This window comes from Triturus cristatus, chromosome 11 (genome assembly GCF_964204655.1).
Source record: "Triturus cristatus chromosome 11, aTriCri1.1, whole genome shotgun sequence".
NCBI lineage: Eukaryota > Metazoa > Chordata > Amphibia > Caudata > Salamandridae > Triturus > Triturus cristatus.
The window spans coordinates 1,105,042,249-1,105,060,130 of NC_140594.1; the positions used below are offsets into that span (position 1 = coordinate 1,105,042,249).

The 17,882-nt window shown below is 46.6% G+C and overlaps 1 protein-coding gene across 7 annotated transcripts in view; it reads right to left on the bottom strand.

Annotated features, from left to right (window-relative positions):
• FAM131A (family with sequence similarity 131 member A) overlaps positions 1-17,882 on the bottom strand; it is a 571,148-nt gene that overhangs the window by 55,914 nt on the left and 497,352 nt on the right. For all 7 annotated transcript variants that reach the window (XM_085635533.1, XM_085635534.1, XM_085635537.1 and 4 more), the window contains one exon: positions 10,437-10,565. In XM_085635533.1, coding sequence (XP_085491659.1) covers positions 10,437-10,565 — 129 coding nt within the window. The remainder of the gene's footprint in view (positions 1-10,436; positions 10,566-17,882) is intronic.

The window sequence follows — 17,882 nt, forward strand, 5'->3', positions numbered from 1 at the left end:
GGCTCCGAGCTAGAGTCTTTTGACCTCTAAGAGGCATTGTCTCAGAAGAGGGATGTAGCAGTACAGAGCCTTTCGCGTCTAGGACTGAATGCAGCCAGGTGATTGGTCAACGAGTAGAGACCCCTTCACATGCAGGAATGGATGGCTCATGTGGTACTTTCACTGCTCAGAATGGGAGTCTCTCAGGACAGACACGGGCAGGATAACCTTTCACCCCTGGCACTCAGTGGGTCTGGGGTAATCACAAGGATCAGGAAGCTGTGAGCCATGGGACTCGTGGCACAGGTTCAGAGCAGGAGCACAGATCTTATCACACATTAGAAAATAAACCCAAAGGAGGAGATTCTCAGACATTTTGAGCTGCGTTGGCATAAAAAGTGACGCTAACCAGCACAAAATGTTTGTTTCCTCATTCACTTTCCAGTGCAAAACTTGGGGGCATATTATCAAGCAGGGCGTTAAAATTATCGCCGCTCTAGCGGCAGAAAACTGCAGCTAAAGCGGCGATAATGGGTTTGATAATATGCCGCAGAGAATTCCAATAGAAGCCCATGTTGACACCAGATAATTTTAACTCCGTTTCTTGATAACATGCCCCTTGGTTTGCGCTGGAAAGTACCCAAAAGTAACACAAAGCAGCGCGAAACGCTACTGTGCATCAAGGGGGCGCATACATGGGCATTCCTATGCCACCACCCATGCTTTTTGACTCTAAACGCAGGGGCATATTTACAAGGAGATTGCGCCACCGTAGCGTCACTGTTTACAATGCTCCGGTGGCGCAATGCCCTTCTCTATATTTACAAAGCGGCGTTAAGCACTTTGTTGGCGTTAACGCTGCCTTGTAAATATGGTACCCTTTCATGCTGTTTTCTGCATCCAAGGGGAATGCAATGGGTGTTGCTGTGGGCGTACCCATGTAACACCCATTGCGTATTGACACTGCCCCAGATTTACAAAACATGGTAAATCTGAGGCAGCGCCAAAAACTAACGCCATTGAAAGGGTGATGTTGGAATGGCACAACAAGGAGAAATACTTGTATTTCTCGTGGTTTGCTCTTTCTATGTGTGCCGCCTGGCACACAACAGCTGAAATCAGTACCGGTGCTAGGGCGAGAGGGGAGGAGAGAGCCATGTCTCTGTGAATAAGGCTCTCCTGCTCTCTCCCTGTCACACAGCGCATCATTTGTGGCTGCTGCGCTGCGTTCCGTGATACCTTTGAGAATCGTATTGCTAAAGAGACAGAGAGGGTCTCCCCTTTAGAAGTGGATAGTTTGGGACTTTGCACATGGACGCAGAGTCCTTGGCCCTTACACCTCTTGTCTGGGAGTTCTTCTGAAGAGACAGAGAGCTTCTCCAGTGGCAACTTCTAGGGGGGTGAGACTCAGGCATTTATCCTAGGAATGCACACCCATAGGAAAGTGCAGAAATAACCAGTGCTTAATTTGTAAAATATTATGTGCCAGGGCTCCTACCAGGAGGCCACTGCAGCTTGCACCACTCATCGCCCTTGTCATCGCTGCCAAAACAACTTCTAACCATCTCTCTCACAGGTAAATGCGACAGCTCAGATTATTCCAGCTCCCAAAGCTAAAGGAATGGCTGGGGAGGCAGGTATTAGTTATTTTTTATGTACATTGTTTTCCTAAACAACTGTTATACTGCTCATCTCTAAATTACATGAGCAGCGCCACCTTGTGGCAGACTGCCCTAAGTGTGGTGTTGACAATTAGGTGCCGGTGCCGAGCACGGGAAACCAATTAAGTGCCGGTGCTCAGCACCGGAAATCTCCGGTTCAAATTAAGCACTGGAAATAACACAGCACCTGCCTCCGCTAGGCTCCAGTGGCTCGGCGTGGGCGGGACCAGCTTAGGAGACTCCCACCATTGGATCTGATAGAATGAGAGAATTGTGACAAGGGTTCAAAACCTCTAAATACCTTTAAAAATGATAAAAGTAGGACCTACAGTTTAAGGTGACAAGTGGGCGGTGCCAGTTGCATAGCATTCGTATGAAATACTTTGGGCTCTGGCACTTACATTTTTTTTAATATATAAGTCAAGTAATTCGACCACGTAAAGCACAGGATGTTGTCTTCTCCGATGCACACGGCTTCCTGTTATCCTGGAAGGAAAAAGCAACTGTAAGTTCTGCCGCTGCTTCCTGCGCCTCACAGCTGATGCTGCGGGTTTGCAAGTGAAGTCCAGCCAAATATAAATTACTGCCTCTGGATGCCAATCTTTGACCATCAGGTAGGCACTGCTACACTGCCAGGGCCCAATCAAAAGATTGATCAACTTCAGAATCTATGACGCCAGCCAATCAGAGCTGGGGATATCTTCACAAGCATGTTCTTGGCTTTTCTGCTCACTAGAGACCACTATAATAATAATTTCTATTTGTAAAGCACAAAAATATCACCCCTTAAGGTTTCAAGGCGCTGGGGGCCTTCGGGGAGATTATGTGAGCTATTGCCAGAGTCACATGGTGCTGAGCTGACCTGCCGCCGGTGCCGGGGATCGAACCGTGAGCCCCATGCTCTGGAGTCAGCCACTCTGGCTGCTGCGCCACACCTCCCCCGCACACAGGCACCTATTCAGACTTCTTAGCTGTGGTTGGCTCTTGCTGTGCAGATTGCTCAGGACACCCAAATCGGTTCCGGCTAGTGCCTTGTTCGAGGGACAGGTTCCTGGCCTTACTGCTGTTTGCTGTAAAACTCAGCATCTCTAAGGTGCCGGCCCACATGAATGCGCTAAAGCTTGTAAAGCTAGCATAGATTTAAGTTCGATCCAGGAAAGCACTATATTGTGCGACACGTTATTCGCGCGCACTGTCCCTGTGTCACCACATGTGTTGCAAAGTGCTCTGACTCAGATGCTCTGTATAGACCTGTTATTTTTGATCTGAACATTTAATGTTGTGAAGTGCTCCGATACCTTCGGGTCTAGCTAGCGCTACATAAAACTCTCAAATACATAAATAATATGTCCACCACCACTGGAATGGGAGACGCACCAGCTTTTACCAAAAGGGCTGGTAGCCATCTCTCCGTGGGACTATGTTATATCCTTTTTCGTTTATTCACTTGAGCACTGTAGCAGCAGCATCCGTTTAGGTCCTGAAGAAATCCTTGCCCGACTTGGGGGCACTTGTAGGCTGAAACATGTTGACCATTATTGTCCATCATATTACTGCGACTTTAACCCATGTCGCTGGTGCACTGTTTTTAATCCTGGCAGTGGGTGCTCTCTGATAAAACATAGTGTCTTTTTGCGCCCCCTAGCTAGTTTTATCTGCACTTTCTGCACATTCTGTATTTTCTTTGCGCTGTGCCCTCGCTCACACTACTTTGCTGATCACATGTGGATTTAGAATATCCTAAAAATAGAAATTCAAAACATCCCCGAGCTCCTCCCTCTCAGAGAGGGGGTTGTAGCCCTCAAGAGAGCTAGGTCTTTCTCTTTAGAGGAGAATCCCATATAATGAAGCATGTCACCTATGGTGAGTGAGGGATATCGTCCTGAAAAGGGAATTTCCCACAGTTAGGTCTGTGTGGTGTAGTCTGTGGCTTATTAAAATTGTATTTCTTTAAATATTCTAACTATATTAGACCCAAGGATTTTGTACGTTTTTCTGTTTTTTCTGCCCACTGTGTTTAGAAGGCCTCTGTTACCCTGTAGCACTCAGATGTCACCAGCCATGGGTTTACCCCTCATCCTGGAGAGGGCTTGTAGTGGTGATAGACTTAAGGATGCCACTTTTGTACAGCAGTGTCTTGTGTTCTCTACGGGAGAAAAGAAAAGCACTGAATCACACTCAACTGAGGGGGAAGAGGAAAAACTCCTACATCAACCTCCACTACCAATAACCAAAAACAAAAAAAGAGGTAGGAGTATACGAAGTTATGCTATAAAGTTTAGTGGCAAACGTTATCTGTTTGAAAAACTGCCCTCACCCACAATTTTGTGGCATGCTTCATCATAGGGCTTGCTAAACAACACCCTTGTGCAGACCAACGCCTGGGGTGGAGCTAAAGAGAGGGGGAAGATAATGCAAACATAAAAATAGTAGGGATCAAAAGAAGAAATAAAAGTGCAGAATGTAGAGTTTAAAACTGGAACGGGAATACCCACCTTACTACTTTATTCCCAGATTTCCCGGTCAGGATTAAAAGAGAAAAAGGATGGTTTTATATACTTATATTTCTTTTTTGACCTTACAGTTGCATACTTTGGTCAGAAGAAGTAGGCACATGCTACTACTTATTGGTAGCTCCCACTGACTTAATTCCAAGTAGGTTTCACTCACAGTGACCCATTTGGTCTGGTCTGGGATCCTCCCTCAGAGCTGTCTTGGATCAAGACATGGCTCTGGGTGCCATCTGTGTGCAAGGCATTGAGGGTATGTCTCCAAATGATGCATCACAACAGCTTCACATCTGCATTGTACAATGGAGACAGCTGTGCAGACCCATAGGGGACCCCATAGGCACCAGTAGCCAGTTATGACACCTTGGAGCCTTCCAACCCTTGGCTGCAAGAGTGAGGCAGCAAACAGTTGCGAGTCCAACTGTTACAAAATAAAGCCCTTGAGGTTCATCACTATAAACCTCAGAATTAATAGTGTCGAAGACAAATCATAATCTTAATATCGACAGAATGTAGCCCTACTCTCTACTTTCCCACAACTGACCAGAGAGGATGTCATGGCTGTGGCAACCTCAATTAAATCAGGCTCACCGCTCGACCCAGCCCCAATTGGCATCCTCTTGAAGGGGGGCATTGTGATGCTCACCGCCCTGACCGATCTGTATAATCTTTCCCTGAAGAACTGCAGCATTCCAGAAGAGTGGAAACACACTATCATCCGTCCACTACTAAAGAAACCTAATGTAGATCCTGAAATGATAGGTAATTATAGACCCATCTCTGTATTGCCTGGTATCGGTACAATTCTAAGGTAAGCAATCAATAGGTACATCACAGATCATCTGGAAACCAACAACATTCTTCGTCCTACCCAGACATGTTTCCGCGTTGGCTGCAGAACAGAAACAGCACTTTTGAGGGCCACAGAGGATCTCAAAATAATTTTTGACCAGGGTGGATCAGTGGCACTGACCCTCCTGGATCCGAGTGCCACCATTGATACGGTTTCCTATTCTATTCTTCATCGACTGGAAGAAGTAGGTATGACAGGGAAGGCCCTCAGGTGGCTTGCTTCATATTTGTACAAACGCAGCTTTCAGGTTAGCGAGGGGCCCTTCCTGTCATGCATCAGCTGCACAGTGGAGTTCCGCAGGGCTGGTCTCTGAGCCGTACGCTTTTTAAAATTTATGTCCGCCCTCTATCAGATATCATCTGTTCCTTTGGCTTTTAAATGGTATCTTACACGGATGACACCCAGTTGAATGTCACGCTGTCATCATACATGCACCCTATCCCCGTGAGACTCAACATCTACCTATAAAAGGTGTCTGGGTGGATGGCATCCAGCTGCTTGAAGTTGAATGGTGAAAAGCCAACGCTCTGGGATCAGACCTGCTGGCCCTCTCCTGTAAGAGGACGTCCAGTCCCCAAGTCAGACGTAAAGATCCTAGGGATAACCTTGGACAATCAGCTACCCATGGCCACCCAAGCACAAAAGTGTCTGGGAGCTGTTTCGACCTTTTGAGAGCCCTGAGAAAGGTCATGAAATGGCTCCCGACAGAGTCACTTAGAATCGCGATTCAAGGTCTGAGCCTGTCTCACCTTGATTATGGCAACTCTCTTTACTTAGGCAGTCGAAAGTCAGTGACTAAAAACTCCAGATTATTCAGAAAGCTGCGGCCCGGATACTGTTCGCATTCCGAAAATACAATCAGCAGGTGCTGTGCTCAGAACTCTTCACTGGCTGCCCATAAGTTGCAGGGAACAATTCAAGGCACGATGCATTATTCATCAGGCAAAGCACAACACAGGTCCATTTGTTCTTCAGCAATTGGCCACCCCTTACTGTGCCATAGGGACCTGAGGTCAAACAACCTTGAGCTACTCCTTGTCCCCAGAATCAAGAGAGCTAGGAGTGGAGGTTGGTCTTTAACTTACCCCGCACCCAAGCTTTGGAACGCTCTGCCTACTCGCCTCAGAATGGAGGACAATTTCATGAATTTCAGGAAAAAATTAAAGATCTATCTCTTACCTTAACCCCTTTAGCTCTTTTATTCTCTCACTCCAACCACTCTGATAGCGCTGGGAAGCCTGATGCTCGGGTAGCCATGCGCTCTACAAAATTGGTGAATAGAAAAGCCCCAGTCAATGGAGGTTATGAGAGACCAGCAGTGGCGGTTCCTGCATAGGGGCAAAAGGGTGTTGACCCACTGCTTGGATCCACCAGCCACTGGGCATGGATAAAACACATGTTTGGCGGGGCTTCATACCCCGGCAGTACTGGGCTGCAATGGTATATTTAAATGCCATCATGAAGGGAGGGGGTGTGGCTGTTGCCATGGAAACTGAAGCACTGTGTAGTTGAAGTGCGCATGACAGACTGACTGGGGTCTTAACTCGGCGAGCCGGACATGCATATTTCAGGCTCCTCACTCCAAATCCACTCTGTGTTGAGGCCATGGGCTGGTGTATCAAAAGCACCTCTCCGTGCCTTCACTGGGGCGCTGTGTTTACTTGCCTATCCAATCCCAGCACAGCTCTTATGCTATATAAACTTCATAAGAGCTGTGTTGGGATTGGCTCCTGACTTTAGAGCCAAGCAACCCCACGCTCTCAGACAGTGGATCCAGACGGCACGGGGGCAGGTAGATCTGCAACATGGCCAATTATGGGGCCACTTTTTTTTTTAAGCGCACAACAATTCGCTGTTTTTTTTTATTCTGCCCGGCTTCCTTCCTGGTAACATTTGGGAAGATATTGACTGGAGAGGTGCGTGCTGGCAGATTACAATGACCATCGCGATCAAAGTCCAAACATTTATTTGGAAATTATAATGAAGTAAAGTGCCTTTTTTTGAAGCCTCATGTGCTTCGGGAGACAAGCATGTAAAACAATAAGAGGATGTGGCATCATGGTCAGAGCTGCTGACTTTAGAGTGGGAGAACTAGGTTCGAGTCTCAGCGTCGGCTTGACATGCTATGATTCTGCACAAGTAATGTAAGCTCGCCATACCTTAAAAAAAACAATGAACGTGACGTTGTCTGTTTTAACTGGTGCTTCTTTAAAGCGCTCCAGTACCTTTCGGTCGAGTCGCGCTATATCAGAACTGCACTGAGGTAAGGTGCCTTTGCCGAAGCCTCATGTCCCTTCAGGAGACAGACCAGTACAACAATAGGAGGATGTGGCGTCATGGTCAGAGCTGCTGACTTTGGATTGGGGAGACTAGGGTGGAGTCTTGGCGTCAGCTCAGATTCTATGGAAATCATTTATTCTCCCTCTACCTAAAAAAAAGTATGAATATGACCTTGTCTAATGCAACTGGTTCTCATGCAAAGCGCTCCAGTACCCCAGGGTCGAGTCGCGGTATATAAAAACTGCAAAAACAAAACAAATGTAAGTTGGCAATTGTGTCCAAGTTGACAGATATCCCTGTTATCCAATATAAATTGTCTTCAGACTGAGGCACTATATGTCAGACTTTAAAAACTATTACCCCCTCCATAGCATAATTAAAAACAACGGGAGCGAGTTAAAATTGCATTTTCCGATCACTTCAGGTATCATTGCAGTCTCTTAATGGCTTCCTCATATCTCATATATTCATTATCTAAGTTAGGAATAATCAAATTTGGAAGTTCATAAGTGGTTCATATCAAAGAGACATACCTCGGAAAGGGGTCAGTGAAAAAGGTGGACATGGATCGCTACTAGAAATGTGCATGCAAGGAAAGCTGTCATAATGTGCGGTATTATTTCACATCTAGAGGAACCCTGAAGGAAAAGGAAAAGGAAAAGGAGGAAAAGGAAAAGGAGGAAAAGGAAAAGGAGGAAAAGGGAAAGGAAAAGGAAAAGGAGGAAAAGGGAAAGGGAAAGGAAAAGAAGGGAAAGGAAAAGGAAAAGGAGGAAAAGGAAAAGGAAAAGGAGGAAAAGGAAAAGGAGGAAAAGGAAAAGGAAAAGGAGGAAAAGGAAAAGGAAAAGGAAAAGGAAAAGGAGGAAAAGGAAAAGGAGGAAAAGGAAAAGGAAAAGGAGGAAAAGGAAAAGGGAGAAAAGGAAAAGGGAGAAAAGGAAAAGGAAAAGGAAAAGGGGATGGATGGATGAATGGATGGATGGATGGATGGATAGATGGATGGATGGATGGATGGATATTTTCCAAGCATGTGTGCGGGCTTTGCTTGCCTTCCTTCTAATGCTTCTTTGAGGAGACACTGCAGACAAGTAAGGTGCCTGAGGCCGCAGTCCTGGACAGGCACACAAGGCCAAGCTGTTATGCAATGAATATGCAAGTGAAAGGACAGTACTGTGTGCATAAAGTAACTGGGTAAATTAGGGCAAAAGGCCAATGTTGTCCATCATTTACTAAAGTTCTCTAATAAAGTAATTACAATGTGCCTTCCCATCGCTTCAGAGGTATGTTTTGGGATTATGCTAATGTAAAGCTCATTTGAATACATTTGCCTGTGTAGTGAATGCAAAGTCAATGTTCTTTAGCCTGAAACCCCCTTGTGTCAGTTGGTGTCACTCGCTTCGCTCACTCGGAGACAGTCGAAGATGATTTTTATACCTCACCACTTTCAAAAGCCACTAGCCGCCACTGCTGACCAGTGCACACTCAGCCCCTTGGCTGACTCTAAACACAGAGGGCCCGATTCACAAAGGCAAAGTCAGACTTTTGGTGTAAAGTTATACCAAATGTCTAAGTGTACGACTTTGGGAATTCACAAAGGGCATTCAAAATTACTATCTTTATGTCCGCACTTGATGCGGAGATCCAGCCCCAGAGAGGACATAAAGATAGTACTCATAAATTCCCTTTGTGAATTCCCAAAGTCGTAGACGTTTGGTCTAAGTTTAGACCAAACGTCTAAGTTTACGACTCTGGGAATTCACAAAGGGCATTCACGAGTACTCTCTGTATGTCTGCACTTGGGGTGGAGATGTCTCAGAGCAGAAACCCTCCTCTATGGTCTTACCCCAAAATGCTAAGAAAGAGGCTGAATAACAGTGGTAATGACTTAACATTAAACCAGAAACGTGATTAGGGAAAACAGTCCGCCCTTTCCACGATCTGGTACAATTTATACATCTTGAAGCTACTTTTCTCAATGCCACCTTACGGAGTCACGCACCGAGACACGTAATCCAGGTCCTCCCTCTCCTGAGCTCTATAAGGTCCAGAATACAGACAAATCTGTATTTCTTGAGACAAGACGTGCTTCAAGGTTGATGTGTCCCAAGTGACTACTCTCTGGACCTACAGCAGAACAGATGCTGTCAAACATTCCTAAAAGAGCACACCAAAATTGGCTGCATCTCTACTCAAAAGAGCACATTTTACTGACTTTCCTGCCCATATGAATCAGGCTGCCCATCACCCAGAACAGCTGTGCAGAATGAGTCTTTGATAAGGTGATCCTCGGGGAACCATAAAGCTTCCTCCGCGTAGCACCCAATTAACTGGCCATGCATACAGTCTCATCGACACCCTACTAAGGGATCGCCAATGGCTCTCCTTGTGAAATTCCTGTCTTAGATCTCCAAGTACACTATAATGCCACTAACATCCAAAGGGGTACCACTGAGGCATGAAGAGACATCCACCAAGATACATGCAATGAGCAAAGTTGTTCCAAGCCACAAAATCATTGCTACCGTCCTCCAAGGACCGCTGGTAAATATAGGCTCCGAAGACGGCATCAAAGCTACAGGGCTTGAGCGCTCTCTCAGGTTGGACCCAAGATTCACCAGCATGTCTCTTCCAGTTAAGATGAGTGAGTGGACCCACTGCCCACAACATATCAGTCTCTCCTTAGGACAAATGAAAATATATTATCTCCTAAACTTGGAACCTGGGCATAGATCAGATCTGTGTGTGTCTGTGTGCAGGCGTCTGTTCACACATTAATACTAACCACAGTGCTTGATATTTCCATAGGAACACATCTTTCTCAAACCCACCTGCCATAAATCGCCTCCTTAAGGCATGTGTACACCACCTTATAATCAAGAACACAACACACTTCGCTTGGTTGCCCTAAGCCATAAAAAGAAGGTCTAAATAGCCAGCCCTCCTGACTTAGATATTAGCGCTTTACACGATAAACCAGATCTTCATATGACTTTTCTAGTTTTTTGTGTCATTGCAACAACTACTTTCAATATTCTCCCAATCAATGCAATCCATCCTGTGTTTCTCTTCTGTCTCCAACTATTGTCCCTTCATCCCTCTGTCCTCAGACATCTATGTCTAATTTCTTATTTCCCGCTCCCCTACCACATAAATATTTACCGGCTAGCTGCGTGCTGTCACTGGTGGATGCAAAGTCCTCATCGTAGGAGTCATCGTTGGAATCTTCCCCGTCGACTGATGACCATGCTCTCAGCTTGGCTTCGGCGATGGCAAACTGTTCAGCTACCCCTACAAAGGATGCAAGGAGAGAGAGACAAACAGCAAGAGCGTGAGAGGGCAACTGGTTGTGATGCTCTGTGCAAGAACATGATTCTGTGCACGCCTGGGAAAGACGGGGAAATATCTCCGCCTCCACATTGGAATAATAGGACAACAGCTCTCTAGGTGGAGTCATCCAGGAATAGTATGGACAATACCATCCCTGAGGATTCCCATGGGAACAATGTACATATCGCCTTTGCCTATGGAATTTTAGTTGACCTCAGCTTCCTTCATGTTAACACACAGGATGGGAATCTCAACTCAATGCATGAAATTATATGGGAAAAGCAAAACCCTCACCTTTCATTTGGGATTATGGGAACAGCATGTACAGCTTACCCCTTCATGAAATGATATGTACTTAAGGCTTGGTCATAGACTTGCATGGGGTTTGTATGGGAATAGAATGGACTTCTGTTCTCCTAGTGGAATGCCATGGACCTCACATCATCTACATTCTTGGGATCATATCAGAAGAACATTAATGTTATCTCGGCCGCTCATCAGTAGAATTATGTGGGAATCACAAGAGCATCATTATCCACATACAATCAATTGGAAATTTCACTAGGACATGAAACTGCATAGGATATTCATGGGTAACGCCTGTGCACATGAGCTCACATAGCTATGTCATGACCATCACTTTCCGAAATGTAATATCTGTGACTATCATGGGCATACGCCCCCCTCAAAAAAGTGAGCATGGCAACAGCATGGACTATCCTCGTGACATCCTCAGGGAATCACAAGGGGGTTACGCCCCATCATGGACTCCAGTGAGGACAACCTGAGCATCAATCACTACCCCATCTGGACTTACATGTGACAAACAAGGACATCACCGTCTCTCAATGGATGACAAGGGAACAGAACAGACATCATCTACCCGCATGGAATTCCAGGGGAATGACCAAGGCATCACCGTCTCTCAAAGGATGACAAGGGAACAGAACAAACATCATCTACCCGCATGGAATTCCAGGGGAATGACCAAGGCATCACCGTCTCTCAATGGATGACAAGGGAACAGAACAGACATCATCTACCCGCATGGAATTCCAGGGGAATGACCAAGGCATCACCGTCTCTCAATGGATGACAAGGGAACAGAACAGACATCATCTACCCGCATGGAATTCCAGGGGAATGACCAAGGCATCACTTCCCCCAATGGATGACAAGGGAACAGAACAGACATCATCTACCCGCATGGAATTCCAGGGGAATGACCAAGGCATCACTTCCCCCAATGGAATCACATGGGATTTAAAGTACATCACCTTCCCCCGCGGAATCATCTGTCAATAGCATGGAGGTCACCTCCCCACATGGAATCATCTGGGAATAGAAAAAACATCAACAGCCCTCATGGAATCGCACGATGATCGACTACAGCAGCAGCACCCAACCTCGAATAATGACCTGGAGCTAAAATAGGGATCACTCTTTGGAATGGAAACACCTGGGAATGGAACACACACTGGCCCTAGTCTATTTCTGATTGTTATGTAGATCATCTGCCCTCATTAGATGACACGGGAAAACAAAGTGATCACACTCATAGAAGCATTTGGGAATATCAATCTAATCGACTCCCATCATGGAATGGCATTGGGATTACAAAGAATCCTGTGCCACATAAAAACCTCTCTGAAGATGGATTTCACCCCCTTGCAAAGATTTCTGGGCAGATTTACAAGAAAGTGACGCATCTATAGAGATGCATCACTTTCCTTGCGCCACCCTGAAAAAAGGTTGCGCTACCATGGATGCGCCGTTTTTACAATACAGCGCACCATGGCGGAAGGATTGACAGATGCGTCTGAAATTCTGACGCATCTGTTGGGGCAAAAGTCACGCATTCCTGAAGTCGTGTCGCAAGCACGACGCAACTCTAGAAATGCATTTTGTGGCCTATTCCCACTACACTACGTCGCCCCTTATGCCCGCTTCAAGTAGGTGTAAGGTTTTGACGCAATGGCGTCCTTAAAGTGACGCAGTGAAATCTTGTAGATTTCACTGCGTCATTTTTACAAGACTTTCATGCGTGGGAACGCCCCCCCTGCATACATTATACCTGACGCAGGTATAATGTGATGTAGGGCTTTCCAACGTGACGCATCTAGGGAGGTGTAAATAGGGCGCATTGTTTGCGCCGCCATTGCGTCAAAAAGGTGACGCTATGGTGGCGCAAGGGGCTTGTAAATTTGCCCCTTCATATTTCCTCATAAACTCATCACTGGATATCATGTCTATTACATCGCCTCATAGAAGGACGCTGGTGTGTTATGCAACTCGCATGCCTACAAGGATTAACCTATAAGAGCAAGGGCATCGCGGTGAGATGGCTGGGACGTAGCGCGGGCAACTTCTGCCCTCAAGGAATCAAATGAGGCTAGCAACCCATCACTCCACACTCAAGGAATCACATGGGAACAGCATGAAGCCCTCCACAATGGGTCCAGCTTCTCTTCAGTGCACCAGCACTTGTGCAGACATTACTGGCTCAATGGAGCAGACCAGGCAGTTGTACTTTTCCTGCCCATTCCCCAATGGTCAGTCCATCAACCAACAACTATTTGATGTGCCGATTAGATGCCTCGTGGCCGGCCACTATGTGGTAGTTGGAATCTATTCCACACTTCTAGGCATACTTCACCCGGGTGTCCTTCGAAGGGCATCTTCTAAGAGTATTACTGTTAGCGTCTATTTGTGGTTGCAGAAGACGCGATCCAGGCAGGTACCCTGCTCTTAGGTCGAATATAATGGAGCCCACAAATTATATAATAATGCCTCCAAAAGTCAAGACTACTCCAGCCATGGAAAACACAGTAAGGGGGGGGTGATAGCCTCTTGTCGTGGAGAGCTTTGTTGACTAAAAGGCCTATAGGAAGGAATACCCAACACACTGCAGAATTGAAACAGAAACTTGGTTACCGGAAAATCCCCACATTTTTTAAATGATATACTCTCAGCAGAGTTTGCAATGTTTTCTTTGCTCATTTTGCTGGAATTGAAATTGCTCAGCAAAGTTTTTCAAACTTTCGACCAGCTTATTGTAAAATGTGGTGAAGATGTTGAGCTTCCTGGGATCACTGTGGAACATTATTGCCGTCATCTTTGTAGGAGAAATGGCTTATCTCAATGTTATGATATCCATGTAAGCTTTTACTCTTTAGACACATAAATTGTTATATTAAGGAATTTTAAAATAAGGACTGATTTTAAGTATTCTTTTTTTTAAAAAAAGTGTCATAGCCTTACTGGATTCTTTTGGTCTCATCTAATTTACAGAGGACTCTACATACGAAGCAGACAAGTGAAAGGCTTAATTCTTGATTCTAATTTCTGTCCTATCAATCATTCAATTTCTTCTTTATTATGCCCACACCATGCTTTGATTTGATTCTTTATATCTGTGCCCCAAAATTAAGTCAGATCCTAGATTTCAATTAAAGGACTTGGTGGTCTTTGCGGTAATATCTAAACCTACAGTGTCAGAATTTAATGCACTTGGGCGGGCGCCCCATTGGGACGTTGGGTGTATCGTTGCCAAAAAGCACAACTCAAATTGCAATGATGGCATATTTCCTGCCTCTTCAGAAAATAAAAATAAAACTTTATGCTCTGACATCTCTAGTCTAATAAATGCCTTTCTTGGGCATGTGGTTTAGTCTGGCACTCTTAAGAGAGCTACTTGACTCCGCTAATTAAAAATGTGTGGACCCAAAGTTGCCTACTAATTACAGGCCTATTCCTACCTGGTCTTTTCTGGATAAAATACATTAATGACTAGTGATGCCTCAAGTCCAGGATTATCTGGAACATAATAATCTTTTCTTTTTCAATCTAGGTTTAATCTAAGTTTTGGATATCAAAGCAGCTTCACAGCTCCCCGATGAAGGATGGTCTTATATCTACCATTGCAACCAATGTTATGTTATGTTATGTTAGGGGCATTTGTAGTGCGCACAGCTGCCCCAGCTAAGGGGCGTCCTGGCGCATGACAAGGTAAAACATAGCAACACCTAACAAAACAAGAAAAACTAAAGGAACACAGCACAAAAGGGGAGAAGTTAAAATAAAAAGGTTTTTATGGCTTTGCGGAACAAAAGAAGGTCTTCCATCAAGCGAATCTCTATCGGGAGAGAGTTCCACAGCACTGCTGCTTTCACCCGAAAGGACCGACCTCCCACGCAACTGAGCCTAAACCTCGGCACCACCGCGAGTGCTTGGCCCAATGATCTCAGCGAGCGAGTTGGTACATAGCAGGACAGGGGATTCGAAAGAATCCGAGGGGCTAAGCCCTTCAAGATCTTAAAGGCCAGACATAAGACTTTGAAGTTAATTCTAGTTTTAACCGGTAGCCAATGCAAGGATCGAAGGGTACTGGAGACCGAGCAGAACCTGGGCAAGCCAACTATGACTCTGGCTGCTGCGTTTTGGACACGTTGCAGGCGGCTGATTTCTGCCTGGTTAGCCCCAACCAGGAGTGAGCTGGCATAATCTAAGCGAGATATTACAGTTGCCTGAACCACCAGCTGCCTGGTGGGGGGATCAAAAAACTTCAGGACAGATCTTAAACCGCGGAGAACCCCAAAACAGCAGGCCGCGGTTTTCTTAGAGTGCCCCACAAAACTGAGAGTGGGCTCCAACCACACTCCCAGATTTCTCAACTCCGTTACCGGAATTGGAGCCGGCCCAAGCCCCGGTGGCCACCATCTATCCCCCCAGAGCTCCTTCCCCTTCCCGACAACCATAACCTCAGTCTTCTTAGCGTTGAGCTGGAGACAGTTTACATTCATCCAGCTCGCCACCGCCCTCAGTCCACTCTGGAACCTGGGGGCATCATGCTCAACATCCCCGCTGATAGTAACCGCTAGCTGAGTGTCGTCAGCATAAGAGACCATAGTCATGCCCCACTGCTTGACGACATCAGCCAGCGGTCTCACATAGAGATTGAATAGCGTGGGACTCAGCGAGGAACCCTGCGGCACCCCCAGGTCCAGAGGATGGAATTTGGACTGGTGTGGTGGTATGGCAACGCAAAAGGAACGGTCGTCGAGGAAGGAACGGAACCACTGTAGGGCGAGCCCGCCGATGCCTATCTCCTCCAGGCGACGCAGAAGGATGCGGTGTGAAACAGTATCGAAGGCGGCGCTCAGATCTAATAATACTAGCGCCGCCGTCTGTCCCACATCCAACACCATTCACAGATGTTCGGTCATGGCGAGGAGGGCTGTCTCCGTGCTATGTCCAGCACGGAACCCATTCTGGGTATCATCCAGAATGTTGGCTCGGGTGAGATGGTCAGAGAGAGCCTGGTTGACATGGGCCTCCATAACTTTTGCCGGCCAGGGGAGCAAGGAAATAGGCCGGTAATTCTCCGGTTTCGAAGGGTCCAATGAGGGCTTCTTCAAGATAGGAGAAACTACTGCCCGCTTCCATTTAGCTGGAACCATGCCCGTCGCCAGCGAGGTGTTAATGAGAGAGCGCACTATAGGGCGTCCCACAAAAGACTGATCTCTAAAGAGGGCAGGTCTTAATGGATCCAGAGGTGATCCAGATTTAATTTTTTGGGTCACCTTATCAAATTCCTCAGGTAGGAGCAGAGGAAAAGACTCCATGGTAGGGAGACCCGGGATAATATCCAGGGTCCCCGATGGTGGCCCCATAAGGGGAAAAGCCCGGTAAATACCTTGCACTTTCTCCAAAAAAAAGGATGCCAAAGCCTCGCAATGAGAGGTAGAAGCCAGTGCCGGAGAAGAGGTTCTTTTAGCCAAAAGATCTTTGAGGGCCTGGAATATTGATTTAGATGGATTAGAACTGTTGCGGAATTCTACAGAGTAGAACGCCGCGCGAGCTCTGCATATGGCACGATGGTAAACCTTAACGGAGGTCAAATACAACGCTTTCTTAACCGTGTCATAATGCCTCCGCCACTCTCTCTCAGCCCGCCTACAAGTGCCCTTCAAAACACGAAGGGCACTGTCATACCAGGGGCTCGATTCTCTAGAGCGAGATTTACTTGCCACAACGGAAATCAGTGAATCAAGTGCCCTAGTGATCCACTGACAAAACTGGCCGTAGCCCAATTCAACATTGTCCAAAGGTCCCAACGGATCTTCAGCCAAGACATTATGTAAATCCTCTAATCTAAGTTTATTCCAATGCCTTCTAAAGACTAATCTAGAAGGAAGAATAGAGGGAGTCTCAGGCAGAGGGGCCCGAATGGCCACTAGAAAATGATCCGTCCACCCCAAGGGTGTTATGGAAGAAACTGTAACTTCCATAAGATTAGTGAAGAAGGGATCTAACGTATGCCCTCCTACATGAGTGGGGTGTACTACCTTTTGAGACAATTGAAGGGCCTCAAGGTCAGCTAAAATATTATTGACAGCCGACGTGCTCTTATTATCAAAGTGGAGATTGAGGTCTCCCAAGATAGAAAAGTTGGCGCAGCCCATTGCCAAAGAGCTAACGGCATCAGGGAAGGCTTCTCTAAATGCAACGTCACTGCCTGGGGGTCGATAGACCACCATCCCCGAGATCGAAAACTGGGGGCTAATCAAGATCTTAAAAGAGGCGCTTTCACATCCAGCAATATTTAAAACCTTCCAACTACAGGGGAAACTGGATTTAACAGCCAGGGCGATACCCCCTCCTCTAGTCGAGCGGTTTAGAGTAAAAATGGAGTACTCAGGGGGGAAGGCCAAGTTAATAATGGCTGCATCGTGCTCCTGCAACCAAGTTTCCGTGATCGCAAATATGTCTGGAGTCTCATCCTGTATGAGGCCAAAAACGGCTAGATGATGTTGTACCAAAGACCTAACATTCAGGCTAAATATTCGAAGTGCAGGCGCTACGCCATTGCCTCGAGAGGCTGAAGAGAAAGACCACTGACGGGTGCATACGGGAGAGCCAAGTGCCCATCTACATGTGCACCGATAGGGGCCGCTTAACGGATAAATATGCGGCAGATCACACTTCGGAATGGTCAGTCCAATAGACGGTAGAGTGTCATTGGAATAGGTGATCATCGCGACACCAAATACGCGAAGAGCCGGAGAAGATAACCGCTGCGCCCCGTGCGTCCAAGCGCGGACGGGCGCAGATGGGCAGGACTCTGGCACGACTCCGGCTAAGCGACGGCGTCCCACTGCGCGACCTCGCTGTGCGGGAGGAGCGACTTTAAATAGGTGTCCCGCGAGGCTGTCCGAGCGCAGGAACGCTCACAATGGCGCCCGCCGGGAGATAGAGAAGCCAACCCAACCAAAGATG